General features: G+C 42.0%; 1 protein-coding gene across 17 annotated transcripts in view; it reads right to left on the bottom strand.

Annotated features, from left to right (window-relative positions):
* Positions 1-12,374, bottom strand: part of fbrsl1 (fibrosin-like 1) — a 358,217-nt gene extending 345,843 nt beyond the window's left edge. For all 17 annotated transcript variants that reach the window (XM_078952652.1, XM_023958686.2, XM_078952659.1 and 14 more), the window contains exon 1: positions 11,101-12,374. In XM_078952652.1, coding sequence (XP_078808778.1) covers positions 11,101-11,406 — 306 coding nt within the window. In that variant the 5' untranslated portion in view covers positions 11,407-12,374. The remainder of the gene's footprint in view (positions 1-11,100) is intronic.
* Positions 12,375-14,508: the final 2,134 nt, after the last annotated feature.

The following is a 14,508-nucleotide window of genomic DNA, read 5'->3' on the forward strand; positions in this document are numbered from 1 at the left end:
TTTTTTGGTACCAATTATTACCCTTTAAGTTTCCTTTTCAGTCAGCAAAAGAGCATTCAACCCTGCATTTTCTTCTGGAAATGCAGTTCCTTCTAGTTCTCACCATAATGTTTATAAAATAAGCTGAACCTTTCCTGCCAAGTGTTTTTAAGATATCATGGAAGCAGCCTTTTTTTAAATAAGCAGGAAAAATCCTTCTACTGCCTCTAGTGGAATGATGATGAACTACAGGGCAAAAGCATGTTCCAAGTAATTTTCGATGGGATTTTAAGGTGGACCAGTAACATTAGACATTTACTGCACCATGAGGCTCACCGGATCATAAGGTGTACTACCAATGAATGGTCTATTTCGAACTTATGTCATATAAGGCGCATTAGGTGAGACAAAAGAGTCAGCCATAAATCCATCAGTCAGACTCTATTAAGTACTTTCACAGTAACTTTCGAACTTGTTTGTGACACGCTACACATTCGCCAAATATATCCGTTTTAACGTATTTACAATACCTCTAACTCCTAACCTTGTTTGCAACACGTAAAATAAAATTAGTCTGATTCTGCTAAAACAAAAATTACTGTGACTATGCTAACCCCTAATCTTGAACACCAGTAAGCAGAATGAATCCATATATAAGGTACTCCAAATTATGAAGAAAACATTAAAACTTTTAAGTGCGTTTTATAGTGCGCAAAATACGACGCTGTCATTTTTAAACTAGTTTAAACAGCTCAAAAAGCCAATTTAAAAGTTTAAAAATATTGTTTATATGTTATAATTGGCATGACCCAAGTAACACTCAATTATAAGTTTGCTTTTTTTCATATCACATAGTCCTGGTATAATTAAGACATTTTACAAGAAAAGATCATAATTAAAAGAGTGGCTTTTTGTTAGATGAAAACATAGTCAGTGAGGTTCAACTGATTCTATTTTCCGTCTCAGCGCAGTCTGTCAAAAGAATTCTCCTTTTTCCTTTGTTCATAGTAAATGTTCACCTTGGTTTACCTGAGAACTTTGCTCAAATCACTATTAATAATTCTCCCCACACACTCACACACAGCTGAGTTAAGGCCAGTCAACAGACTTTTGTTCTGCATGAGTCTTAAAGGCTGGAAAAACTGACCTGCACTCACACGCAAACAAAATGTTGAAAAGGGATTCAAGTGATGTGAAGGCTGAAGCAAGCCAGGCATTCAGAGAGCTCTTTGCTTTCTGCCAGTGAAGGACACGGCTGAAAGGGAAAACAGCCATTACTTAATGAGCCACTCAAAGAGTGCTCTCTCTATTTAGGTTTCATTATTTTTATTGTAAATCCTTCACAGCCCTCATCTGCAAGTCATTCATTCAGAGCACGTGCAGCCAAGTACTACATTATACATCAACCAAAATCACAGGGCTGGAAAATATCTCAACTGAATGACAAATATGATTACCGAGTGGTTATCTCCAAATCATTTCTTTCCATCAAAGTATTCAAATGAGATGTGTTAACATTGTTTAGTAACACGCATACATCAAGCAGACTAAAAGAAGTGGAGAGGGCTTGTGAAAAAGAAAAAGTGAGGGACAAATCAGCAGATAATTCTCGGGGAAAGCCTTCTGACAGTGCAGCTCCTAATCCATTCTCAGAGGGAGCATCTTAATCACACCGTAATTACATCCTGTCATTCACCAAAACACTGAGACAGGAAGATGGAGGACGACTCAGGATAACAGGCAGGAAATGGATATATGTGCCCTGCTAAAAGCTACCCCGCGAGCTTTTATGCGCCACTTAATACGCGGCGGCTTCGCCGTAGTGCCTCCGTGTCTCAGTTACACCTCACCGGTGCCTGAAAACAAAGAGGCTCTTCTTCTGGTGCTGCAATCCAAATGTGCAGGATCCCCTCAAGAAACGGACAAACCTCTGGCAGTGACACAAACCAAAATATTTCCTCCAGCATTAGAACATCACAAAAATTTGTTATGGCTAAAAAAAAGAGTTTGTGTCTCAATGTATCTGTGCTTTGCTTTTAGACAGCATTTCATTGATAGTGCAAATTCTGTGTGTGATATGACGCACTGTTGTCCAAAAGTAACCAGCTGTTAAGATGAGAAACAGCAGGACGCTACACAGAATGCAGGGTAGTTTGCTGCTCTGCAGGCGCACTCTGTTGCCTGGGTGTTTGAAACAAACCTGAGGAGCACACAAGAAAAAAAAGTACTTCTCTAGAACACCAGTCCTTAAATGTGATATAACATCTGAAGAAGGTCTGACATTTACAAAACCTGAATTATAAAAGGTCCTACTCTGTTATTTACATGCACTTTTTGGTCAGTTTCTCTACACAATTTATGTTCTTTTTTTCATTTATGTATTTTTATAGATGAATGGGTGTTTTGGTCCCACTTTTTCCATCTAAATCCTTATGTATTCTTACGCTCTGCAGACACAGTAACATACAAAAACTAACTGTACCTTGACCATAATATGATTATAAACAAATATTTTAAAAATGTAATGTTTTAGCGAATTTGAGCGGTACATGTTGCTCTATCAAAATGTCAGCCAGTTTTTCTCGAGTTCCAAATAAGATTGAGTGTCACTGTGAACACGCTAACACGGCTAACATGTAGCGTGTCGGACTATGTTTTTTTTTTGTGTGTGTTACAAACAAGGTTAGGAACAAGCATAGTCACAGTAAAGTTTGTTTTAGTGATATCAGTCTGTTTTTTTATGTGTGCAAAACAAGGTTGGGAGTTACAACTATTGTGAATACGCTAACGCAGCTAACCTGTAGTGGTGTCTTAGGTGCTTACTGTGTTATTTATACAAGTTACTAACAAGGTTGGGAGTTAGCTTGTCACAGTAATGTTTGTTAAGGCGATAGTCCGTTTTTTATTTGTAGCAGACAAGGTTGGGAGTTGCAGGGATTATTAATATGCTAGCGCGACTAATGTAGAGCATGTCTATGTTCTGGAGTAACTGTGAACATAGTTAAGGATTTCTGATTAACTAACAGACATGTTCCTGACTCTTTTGTGTCACTTAATGGGCCTTAAAGTTCTATGCGTCTTGTGGGAAAAGTAAAAAAATACAGCATTTATTGATGACGCGTTTACAATCCGATCGCCCTATTGTGCGGAAAACATGATAGATCAGGAACTAATTGTTTCAATCAACAAAATTTCCTACAAAATTTGGCCCTTTTTGAAAAAATGGGAAATCCGCACAACATGCCTGCGTCTCACGTACCCCTACTTACTATTTGCACATTGTTTAAAGTTTCGCTACAATCTGTCGCCCACAGCATGCCTGTAGAATATGTGTACCAACATTTTTGCTCTATGGTGGTCTACGATCTTAAAATTTCGTGCTCAACACCTGCTTACTAGAGGGCTGCATTAGGATTGGGTCCCGCTGGGTCCCGCTGGGTCCCGCGGGACCCAACCCAAATCTCGCGGGATTGGGCGGTTTGAATTGTGCTGCGGGCGGGAGCGGGCGGCTAAAAAAAACCCTGCGGGATCAGTGCTGCCATGAATATCTCATGAATATATAATAGCGGACTACGTTAGGCTGTGCAGCTGTTGGATTCTTATGTACTGAAGCTCCATGAACGCACCAGGTAGAGACGCCCAATGGCCTCTGTCATCTAACCTGTTGTTGGGGGTGTGCAACGCCCCGCCCCGCCCCGCCTCTTACTAAGAGCGCGCTTCAGGCCGTCTGTCTGCGCGCGCGCGCGCACTCACGCACACTTTTAACCGAACAGGATTTGTGAAAATATATTTAATAATATATTTGACCGGGATAGGCTCCGGCGGCCCCGTGACCCCGAAAGGGACAAACGGTATAGAAAATGAATGACTGAATGAATGCACATCTAGCCCTTTAAAAATGCATGGGAATAAAAAACCCAACCCACTACTGTCTTTGAGAAAACATTCCAGGCCGGATGAATGAGCCAAAGCTGTTTATGTGTTTCCATAAAATCTGGTAAAAATCCCAGTCTTCAGATAATGAGAGTAGACGGTGGCACGCTGAGAGTGACAGACAGTTGTGTGCAGATAGCTCTACAGCTTCAGACTCGCACAGATCTCATAACTGAACCAGACAGTTCTCTCTTTATTCATTGTTGTTCTAAACTGCAAAGACAAACTCCTGACAGAGCTGCACTGCTACTTTAATGCTGGATTATTGCAGCTTCAATCCTTCAATATTTTTCTGAGAGATATCAATACACAAATGAAGACAAATGTCTGTATTGTTTTTGAAAGAAAAAAAATGTTAGCATTTTTACTGGGACCTCTGGACCCTGTTGGAATATTTTTGTAGTTGATACACACTCTCCAAAACGTATTACTACTACAACATACATATTTAATCTGTGATAAGAAAAGAATCTCTTTTAGCACTTATTTTGTCTTTTTCCTGTTTTAAATGTAAAGTATAAGCATAAAAGTTACGTATGATGCAAGAAATCTGTCAATAACAATAAAGACAAAGCTGTGCACAACTTTGGAGGAAAAATATGAATACATTTACTTTTATGTTTAACACGTCTGCTATGAATACGATTCGCCTTTGTTTCGAATACGACTTCTCTTTGTCTTGAATACAAGCAAGAAAGAGTCGTATTCAAAACTAAGAAGTCAAGCATTTAACTATTCTTTTTTTGTTTTCTTTTAATTGTGCACAATTTTGCTTTTAGGCACACATTTCTTTTTGGCAGTCATCTTACCCCATAGTTATGCATTGAGAGGTTTGCATCAACCTATTCTGACTAGAAATACTTTTTTTGTAACACACAATCTGCTTTAACCTTAGGCCTTTGCATCCATATGGGGATTCACATGTACTGGTGCTGTGAGTTTATGGATAGTCCGGTCCTGTTGAGGGTCAGAGAGAGGAGTGGTTGCATCTTAACCCTTTAACATCAGAGATGTCGCCAGTGACTCCTAAATAAGACACACCGTACAAATAAAAATTAACACATGAGTTAATCAGCTGATGTAATGTGAATCAGCTGATTTCATATGGGCTTTACACTGTCATTGCAACACTATCGGCTTTGGGCCAATATGGAACACTTACATTAGTCAAATGTTATAACAGCAAAAAGCGTTTTTTTCTACGCAACAGAGTCTACTGGAATTCCATTAATTGCGTACATGGTTGAAGATACGACATGCCTCTGTCTCACCTTCCTCGCCCTTTCGTGTTAAGTGTTCGCTACAACCTGTGTGCGCAGCATGCCCATTGAAAAAAATATTATTGTTCTACAGGCTCAAGCATGAGTGGTCTATGACCTTGATATTTTGTGCAGGCCACCTGCACCGTACAGGTTAACCCATTTTTACCCACAAACGGCCCATATAGGGGCAGTTGTTATTGAAGCCTTCCGTCACTGTTTGAAAAGATGTAAAAATGGAAAAGAGGGTCAAAGCTGAACACATGAAAGAGGTTGGGGCAGTGAGTGTTGATCAGCCATGCTGTCATCTACAGCGTGGCTGTATATCGTGGCAGTAAATGGTAAATCGTAAATGGCCCATGATTGTACTGCACTTTTTAACCTTCATCGAAGGCCCAAAGCGCTTTACAGTCAGATTCTATTAACACATTCACACACATATTCACACACTGATGGTGGCTCCGCTGCCGAAGACTGGCGCCAACCTTCCACAAGAGGCAGGGGGATGCCCAGTTTAGTTTAGTGTGTTTAGTTTAGTTTAGCCATTATCTATTGAATTCTATGACTTTATGCTCTCTATGATTCATGTTTATTACACAACTACCGGTTTGAAGCCCATTAAGATTACTATTGTGGTAACGTTGGGCTATATAAATACAATTTAACTTAAATTAATGGAAGGTGGGGTTCAGTCTCTTACGTAAGAACACTTCAACACATGGGGGGCAAGGCAGAAATCAAACCTGCATTCCTCCGATCAGAGGTCGATCTACCTACCCTATCGCCCTACCACTGGACCACAGCCGCCCCCTGCCACAAGGCCCTGCGTGTGGCAGGGCGCTGCATTAATTCGAGCCAGAGCCGATGGCCAGAGTGGGCGTATGACACACGCAGAGCACCTTCACCGACCGAGCAAACGCTGCAACAAATCTGCTCTCTCATCATGGAGGCCAGCCATCTCAGCCCAGCAAGGACACTTCGGCTTTGAGTGTCCATATCAGATTTCAGCGTGTTTCTGAAGATGCTGTCAGCACAGAGGAAGTTTTAAAATAAGGTTAAAACCCTAGGATTTCTAGACAATTTAAACCGCAGTAACACACTAATCTCAAGGAAAGAAGACGATTTGCCTCAGCTTCACTGGCTTTTAGAAAGTGCCTGCAAAGATAGCCTGCATAACTACTGTGTCTGAATAAAAAATTCAAAACATTTGAAGACTTGAGCACAGAAGCTGATGAGATGTAACCTGGATGCTGCTAGCTTTTATTCACCTCTCGTCAGCGCAAAGTTGTGAATCAGAGACTCGCAGCTTCCCAAACAACTGCTGTCAAGCTGCCCTCAGGCCAGCAACTTCATTTCTCTACACTGCGGCGTCTAGCTGCTTCAGAGGCCAACAGCAGATGATGAGTGCAAAACTGCAGGAGAACACAAAAGACGAACACACAAAACAGTCCACAAAGAATGCATGAACAGCTTTGACAAGCAGTGTGAGCTCTTTTTTTTTCTGTCAGAATCTATGACATCCTGCTATGGACACTGTTGAAATGTCACTAAATCAACCAAATCCCCATTAGACGGAGTTTAGAAATCATGCAGCAGAAGGAAAAAACCCAAACAAATCTGTAAATTCATGCTAAAGCAGATGAACTGGAGGATTGTGGATTAACGAGAGGGGATTTGCATCTCCCGAAGTCACTCGCAAACCAAATGGAGCAAATCAAACATCTTACTACTGCTGTGACAGATGGATAATTGTGTCATTTTATTATCTGGTCACATGTTCAATACCCACAACTCTAGAGGGATCCGGGCATAGCCACTAATTGTTTTACAAAAAGGCTCTGAAGTTACAGACACACCAAAGACACGCTAAACGCTGGTTCTTGACCACATATTTAGCCCATGGTGTTCACACTGGACTATTAGGGAGGGGCTTCTTTTTCTTTTTCTACTATGTTCTAGTGCATGTCCAAAACCTACAGTTGGAAAAGGCTTGCCGAAGCAGTGCAAATCCTGCAAATCTTGTTTCAGGCTTTTTCCTTCCTTCCAGCTATTATTCCAATATATGAAAGACTTGGTGTCATATAATTCCATCCAGAATATGATATTTCCAATCAATGCGAGTCCTGATTAGTCAAAGTTCAACCTGGTTTAGCTTTCAACGTGCGTTCAATGGCCGCAGGTTTTTTATGTGGAGCCTGAAAACGGTCTTAAAAATGTCCTTAGCTACATGTGAACACAAGAGTTCAGATTGCATCCACTTGACTGCATTATTCCCGACTTCGTTGAGATAAGGCGTTTATGTACGTACAGTTGATTTGCGCACATAAGGAAGCAGCTTTTCTGCCAGAAACAAGGGGATTCTGAGCAAGCAAACATCTTGTAATCAGAAGCGGCTGTGGCTGCAAATTGCTTTTGGCTGCGATGAAACAGGTTACGGGGGCTTCTGGTGAAACCGCCGCAAAAGCCTCAGCCGGCATCCAGGGAACCCGATTCAATCAGCTCAGAGCTGGAATATCAACAAACCAAAAAACACATGTGGGGGGTTTCAAGACAACGTGCACTGCAGGGACCGAAAAAAAATGAAGGCAGCCCAAAAGTGACACCAGGTTTAACAAAATAGACTTCAATCAGGGTAAATTTGGGTTATAGAGATTAAAAGAAATATTTGTATGAATTGTGAGAATTACAGCATCCCGGACTCACATGCCTCAAAGATGCAAAGAGAGCCACATGCCAGCTCCTTTGAAGCTGCGCCGGTTTATTGAAGCGCTACGCAATAGGTCAAAGCTATTCCCCGGTTGCCGTGTCCTCCACGTAATTGATGAGTAATTAGCACAGGTAGTGTAGGTTAGGAGCTCCACTCAGGCATGCAGGGAGTGGGTGAAAGCATGAGTCACGGACCATGATGTGATGCTTCCAAAGCACTTTTAAGAGGGCATTTCATTCACAGCAGTGATGCCTATTAGCTGGAAACAAACATGACTCTTGTTGCCACTTACTGTAAACAAACTCTGAGAGCAAAAAGGGGGAATCTGGAGTCTGCACACTGACTACGTTTTCCACAACTTGATATTTAAAAGACAAAATAAAAAAAACAACTTTGAAACATCCCTGCACCCCCTCCTTGCTAAAATGGTACCCGATTCACCAACATCCTTTAATAAGCAGAGACAATTTGCATGCAAATCAGACCAATTACCAGCAAGTAGCTGGCATGCAAGTATCATTTCACATAGAGCCATATCATGGCTCATTTACAAAGCCTAGAAACATAAGCTTCTATACCAAAGGCACTGTTTATTCTTTGTGCTCACTCAACATGAGTTTAGCACTTGAATAAGAAAACTGCTATTGCGAAACAAAAACAAAAAAATGATAATTATTTACTTTGCAACAGAGAAAGACAGCTCCTTTTTATGATTATGATAAAGTATGGACTAAGAAAGCTTTTTGAGAGAACATGCACTGCAGCATGGAACATGGCTGAGGGGCAAGTCGTAAAACCATTGCAGAGGGAAAAAAAGGTTGCAGTCAATAGAACACCCAAAGGTAGCTGAGAAAACATTGCAGCATTGGAGAAAGAAAAAACCCAACATGACTGGATAGGGCTAGGGAACCAACACATTTAGAAGTGATTTGCTAACTTTTCTTTGACAAAAAAGTGAATTTTAAATTGTATATACTTATATAACGCTTTTCTACCTTGCTTTGGTGCCCAAAATGGCTTTACAGTTACAGTTCCATTAACCCACACATTCACACACCGATGGTGACTCTGCTGTCTTACACTGGCACAAAAAGGGATTCCACAATTCTTGGTTTCCAACCAAACCATTTGTTACATCATTTAACCGAATCATAGTAAAAAGTTAATTGTTGTAAATCTACTACATACTAGTATGTTTACATTTAACGTGACAAACATGTGTAATACGTTGCATCACATTAGGCTTGGTCAAAGCCAACTGAAAGGTTTTTCTTCATTGTAACTTGCTTATTAACCCATGTATCAATATGTATCAAAATATGTATCAAACCGATACAGAACCGTGACCCAAAAATCAAGGTTTGAACCCAATTGTGAGGAAGGTAAATCATTGCATCCCTGGCATCAACCTGTAACCAACCTGTAAGCAATGTGGGGTTCGGTGTCTTGCCAAAGGACACTTCAACAAGGTGAAAGCTCAGATCAGAGGGTCAACCGCTCTACATTTGTAGCACCACCGCCCCCCCCCCCCCCCCCCACACACACACCAATTAGGCTGTGGTGGTGCTTACTTCCTAAAGTTTGAATCTTCCGCTCCTCTTCTTCTTCAAAAGGGCTTTGTTCAAAAGCAGTCCAATCCTTAAAGGCCCACTTGGATGAAAATTGTGTTTTCGATGTTTTTAACATGTTGTGCCATTTTTCTGATGATGAAGAACATATTTAAGGAAAATTATGCTTAAAATTGCATTTCTGAGTATTACTTTATAGAAATCATGGTGAAATAGGAGCAGATGGAAAAATACCACTGGAAAAAGCTTGTGAGAGAGAGGTAAATTTCTGATGAACTCAGAAATTATGTCCTATAAAGCAACAAAGATTTATTTATTTTTTTTGGCTAAAAACGGCCACACCATGAATAAAAAAACTACTGGGAATGCTTTTACAACAGACCAAAAACTGATCGGAGTGGGACTTTAACACAGACTGTGACACAACAAATGCATCTTTTTACGTGAGTGAATCTACCACTGACAGCTTCTTAAAAATTTCAAGCAGCAGGTTTGGCATTTCACAGGGAGTCTAACTAAGTACTGAGTAGGAGGCAGGAGTTAATCATGACAGGTTATTACCATGACTAAGCCTACAGGTTGTGGCCATAATGTTGGCATGAGGTGTGGGATGAATCTACAAGTCTCCAGCAGACCACCTGTGGTTTGTTCCTCAATAGCCTTTGCAGCTCATGAATAAAGGGGAGAGAAGAATCCAGCTTTGATTTTTCATCTGGAATATACTGAGATGAACAATAAAGATAAATAAAGAGGGTGGGCCCTCTTGTCTCTGCCTGAAATCATTAGTGGTGCAACGATTAACTAACTTAATCAATGTATATTCGTTTGATGCAAACAGATCGATCTGTATGAGGCAAGTTGTTAATCGAATTGACCTATCCCATTATAAAATCCAATCACTTGATTATATCAATATAGGAAAATACCATTTGGATTGAGGCACGTTATGTTTATTTTACTTCAACATAAAAACAACCAAGTGCATGAAAGCAGACGACACACATCATGGCAGCAAGAAACGATTAAGCCATCATTCCAGTCCAATGTGTGGAAACACTTTAAATTTTGCAGACATGTGACTGTACAGTGTGGTGGAATGTTCTAATAATGCTCCCTTTGGATTATTTTGATGTGGAAAAACAACAGTGGGCTGAACTTTAGGAATGGGATTTGGGAAAACTTTACCTGCACTGTTCAGTCAGTACCCAGGCATTTATCTCTGAGTCACCCTGGTTAAAAAGATTTCCTGGATCGATTTTAGGTCAGTGAATCGGATCAAATCGAATTGGTCAAAATGAACCAATATTGACCACGAATTGTATCGCCAACCAAAAATTATGATATGAATCGAATTGTTGTTAAAATGAATTTTACAGCCCTACATCCAACACAAACTAAGAAATGAAGGAATCAGAGGACACTTCAGCAGATGAGAGGATGTCAGAAGATGAAGTCAGCTTTTCCTCCTCAACTTTAGCTGTATGCAGTTAGACAGAGAACTTGTGAGAAGACACATGAACCTGCAAAGACAGCTCTGACTGATAACACTCAATGGGGCTCAACCTGTGACATCAGAGGAGCACACACTGTGATTTCATAAAAAACAAATACATAAAAAGTTGAGCATTGGAGAAGCTGCTCTCCCACGTCCTACCTCCAGAAGGTCCAGGCTGATGAAGCTGGCAATAGCAAATCCATCAATGATGTCCTCCTCCTGCGAGCTGGACTCCCGTCTCTTCCGCCGGGGGCCACGCGGGGCTCTGGCTGCTGCCGCGGGGTGCGGTGCCGCCTTTTTACCGGGCAGGGAGGCGGCGTCCCTCCCTGGACTGCGTCCCTCCCTGTCGGAGCAGGAGGAGTTGGGTTCGGAGCTGCGGGCGTCTCTGCTCCCTGCTTCCCGCAACCTCCGCACCCGCTCCCGTTTGGTGCGGCACCTCCGAGCCTGCTGCAATTTCCCATCCATGTGTGAAAAGCTTAAATAATAATAATTAAAAATAAAATAGAGGAGGAGGGGGAAACTCCTCAGTACGTGCACGCCTTTACGCTCGCTCAAGCCCGCAATAACAAATGCCCCACACCGGACTGAGAATAGTCGGCGATCGCTCCGGGAGAGTGGAAATATGGCCTTTAAACACTCAATGACACCTCCACGATCTCCATTTCCACGATTAGGAATGTCCAAGTATCCCACCGCGGGCGCTGCAGGCGGATCCGCGCGTGTAATTCCGTCACGAATCAGTAGTGGTGGTCGACGTCCGCCAAAAAAATAAATAAATAAAAAAAGCAGGTGCAATAATAATGAAACGGCTCAGAAATCCACGCGTTCCACGCGCCTCGCAACTTTTGCCGCGGTGGAATAGCAGGGGGAGCCCAAGCACGCAGCGTGCCGCAGAGAAATCATGTCGCTGGCCGCTGTTGTTTTCCACCTCCCCGATCCATGATCCCGGGCTGTCAAATGAACGATCCGAGGATCGTGGGGGGCGACTAAATTATAGTAAGAACCTCCACGCGCGACGTCCAAGTGTCGATTCCAAATCAGAGACTACTTCAGCCCTTATTCCTGTTTGGATCCCCGGTCTGGGAGCGCAAGATCCCCTAAATGAGCCAACCATCCAGCGCGTAATCAAACTCCAGCGGGCGCCGACGCGCTCCTCCGGCTCAGATCATGTTGACTTCCCTGTAAAATCCACTCCGCTCCGTCTCCCGGCTGCTCAGCTGCTCCTGGTATTCTCAATTCGCATAATAAGTCTTTGATAAGTGTCCTTAAAGCGACAGGAGTGATTCAAATCTGCTCTCCCCCCCTCCACCACCCACCCCTCCTCTCATTCCTTTCATCCGAAATTAAGAGACGCAGTCAAGCTTCAGAGAAACCCACAGATCTGACGTACTTCCGTCACCTCCGGCCTACAAATTTACCATCGGAAGGAAACTAGTGTTTAAAAAAAGAACGACAAGAAGGGAAAACAACACACTCCCCCTTTGCGTGCGCACCATTGTGCGCGCGCACGTGTGTGTATTTTTTTTTATCTCCTTTATTTTTGCGCCTGCTTGTCGCGGCACGTGCACTCTGTGCTGTCACTTTGTAGAAAAAGCAGGACGCGCAAAAACATCAATCACGCTCCTGCAGCTCCATCCATCCCATACCCCCCCCCCCCCCTCAGTCTTGAATTCATCCTCACACAAACACACAGCTGCATTTCATTGTCACATAAAGGTCAACATCTCGTGAGCTGCGACATAAATATAGGAGATACAGGTGCCTGAAAATGTGCCTGCAGCTTCCAGGGGCCGTATCTGTATCTGTGGGGTCCAGTGGATCTTACTGAGGGGTCCCTGAGAGACTCTGAGGGGACAGGAGTTGATATAATAAATATAAATCTGTTGAATTATGAGCCAATTTCACTTTGTATCTTTCCTGCATGCATATATATATATATATATATATATATATATATATATATATATATATATATATATATATAAATAAATATAATAGTCAAATCCCTTTGAGGTACGTGTTATGGGACATTCCTGACTGGCTGTTGGTGTTTGAGTATTGAAGAGGAATCAAAGCAGAATGATGCTTTTGAACTGGACTGTTGTAAAAAGTGGATTTCGCTGTGGGGAGAAAATTCAAGTAACCTTTTCTGTTGGTAGAAATTTCCATGGCAAATAACTTCCAATTAAAAAGTGAGTAAATGTCATCATCCAATCAGTGATGTCCCATACCTTTTCTGGTTTCTTAGTTTGTTTTATTCTTTAACGTTACATTTAGATTTTTGGATATTACTTTTCCAAAATGTTTCTTTTTTTTATTATTTTTGTTTTTTTGTTTTATTTGTTTTGTTTTGATTTTGAAAATGTAATGTGTTTCTTTCTTATTTGTGTGTTTTAAAATTGTTGTTGGGATCTTAACACTGTTTTTGCATTAAGTAATTTTGTTGATGCGATTTGCACTTCAGGGCCACCATTACTTTGGCCCCTTCAAACTGACAACACTTTGAGTACACTATCCTCACAGTGAAGCACAGCTGCGGCAGCATCATGGTTTGGGTACATAATTTGTCTCTGGTAAGTTTTTTTTTTAAGAATATCAATTGATACCTAAATTAAAAAAAAATCTCTTATGTTTTTGCTTTGAAGTAGATGCTAAATTAAAGGTAATTTTGGAAACAAGTTTGTTTGATGTAAATTTGGCTCAGTAGGTGTCAATGGGTAAAAGGAAAACAGTTTTAGCATTCCAGAAAATCAAGAGCCATCTTTCAGGACGATATCGGTTATGATGGAAAAACCTGAACAAGAGACTTAGATTGTTTATGTGTTTTTAGCTTTCACTGTGTGTTGTGCCCCAAAAACTCCAGTTCTCTCCTCATGAAGTAGAACTAATCGGGGTGAAGCCTGCTGCAGCAATTCTCTGCTGAGAATTCTCAGCTATCTCAGCGCTGCTGCAAAAGAGTCCCTGTGCACCAGAATATCATCCAAGTAGACCAGGGTGTCTTGCCAGGGGATGGTGGTCAACACTTTCTCCATCAGGCGCTCAAACGTGGCTGGAGTGTTATAGAGTGTTGCAGAGGCCAAAACGGAGAACCCAGAGCCGTCACAACCCCCGCCTGGCGCAGACAGCAGCCTTTGATCCGGCTTCAGGGCTGAGTGGCACCTGGCAGTATCCACTGTGCAGGTCCAGCGAGGAGACCCAAGACCAGCCAAACACCTAATCCAGAGACTCATATGCAGGGCAGCGGGTACAAGTCCTTCCTGGTCACACTGTTCATTGGCCTGTGGTCCACACAGAACAGCATTTTCTGACTCTTCTTCTTGATCATTTCAACCCCTGAAGCCCAGGGGCTGTCATAAGGATCAATGATGATAGCACGCAGCATTTCTTCAATTGCACTGTCAGCAGCCACCTGGTGAGCTAGGGAAGGCGACGGGGTTGTGACCTGATTGGACGTGCATCTCCAGTGTCAATCTTATGTTGGACCAGGTTTGTCAGGCCCACCTCATCCTCAGAAAGAGCAAAGATGTCTTTATGCTCCAACAGCACCTGCCACAGTCCCTCTTTCTG

This window comes from Oryzias latipes, chromosome 9, assembly GCF_053564925.1.
Source record: "Oryzias latipes strain Hd-rR chromosome 9, Olatipes_Hd-rR_3.1".
Lineage (NCBI taxonomy): Eukaryota > Metazoa > Chordata > Actinopteri > Beloniformes > Adrianichthyidae > Oryzias > Oryzias latipes.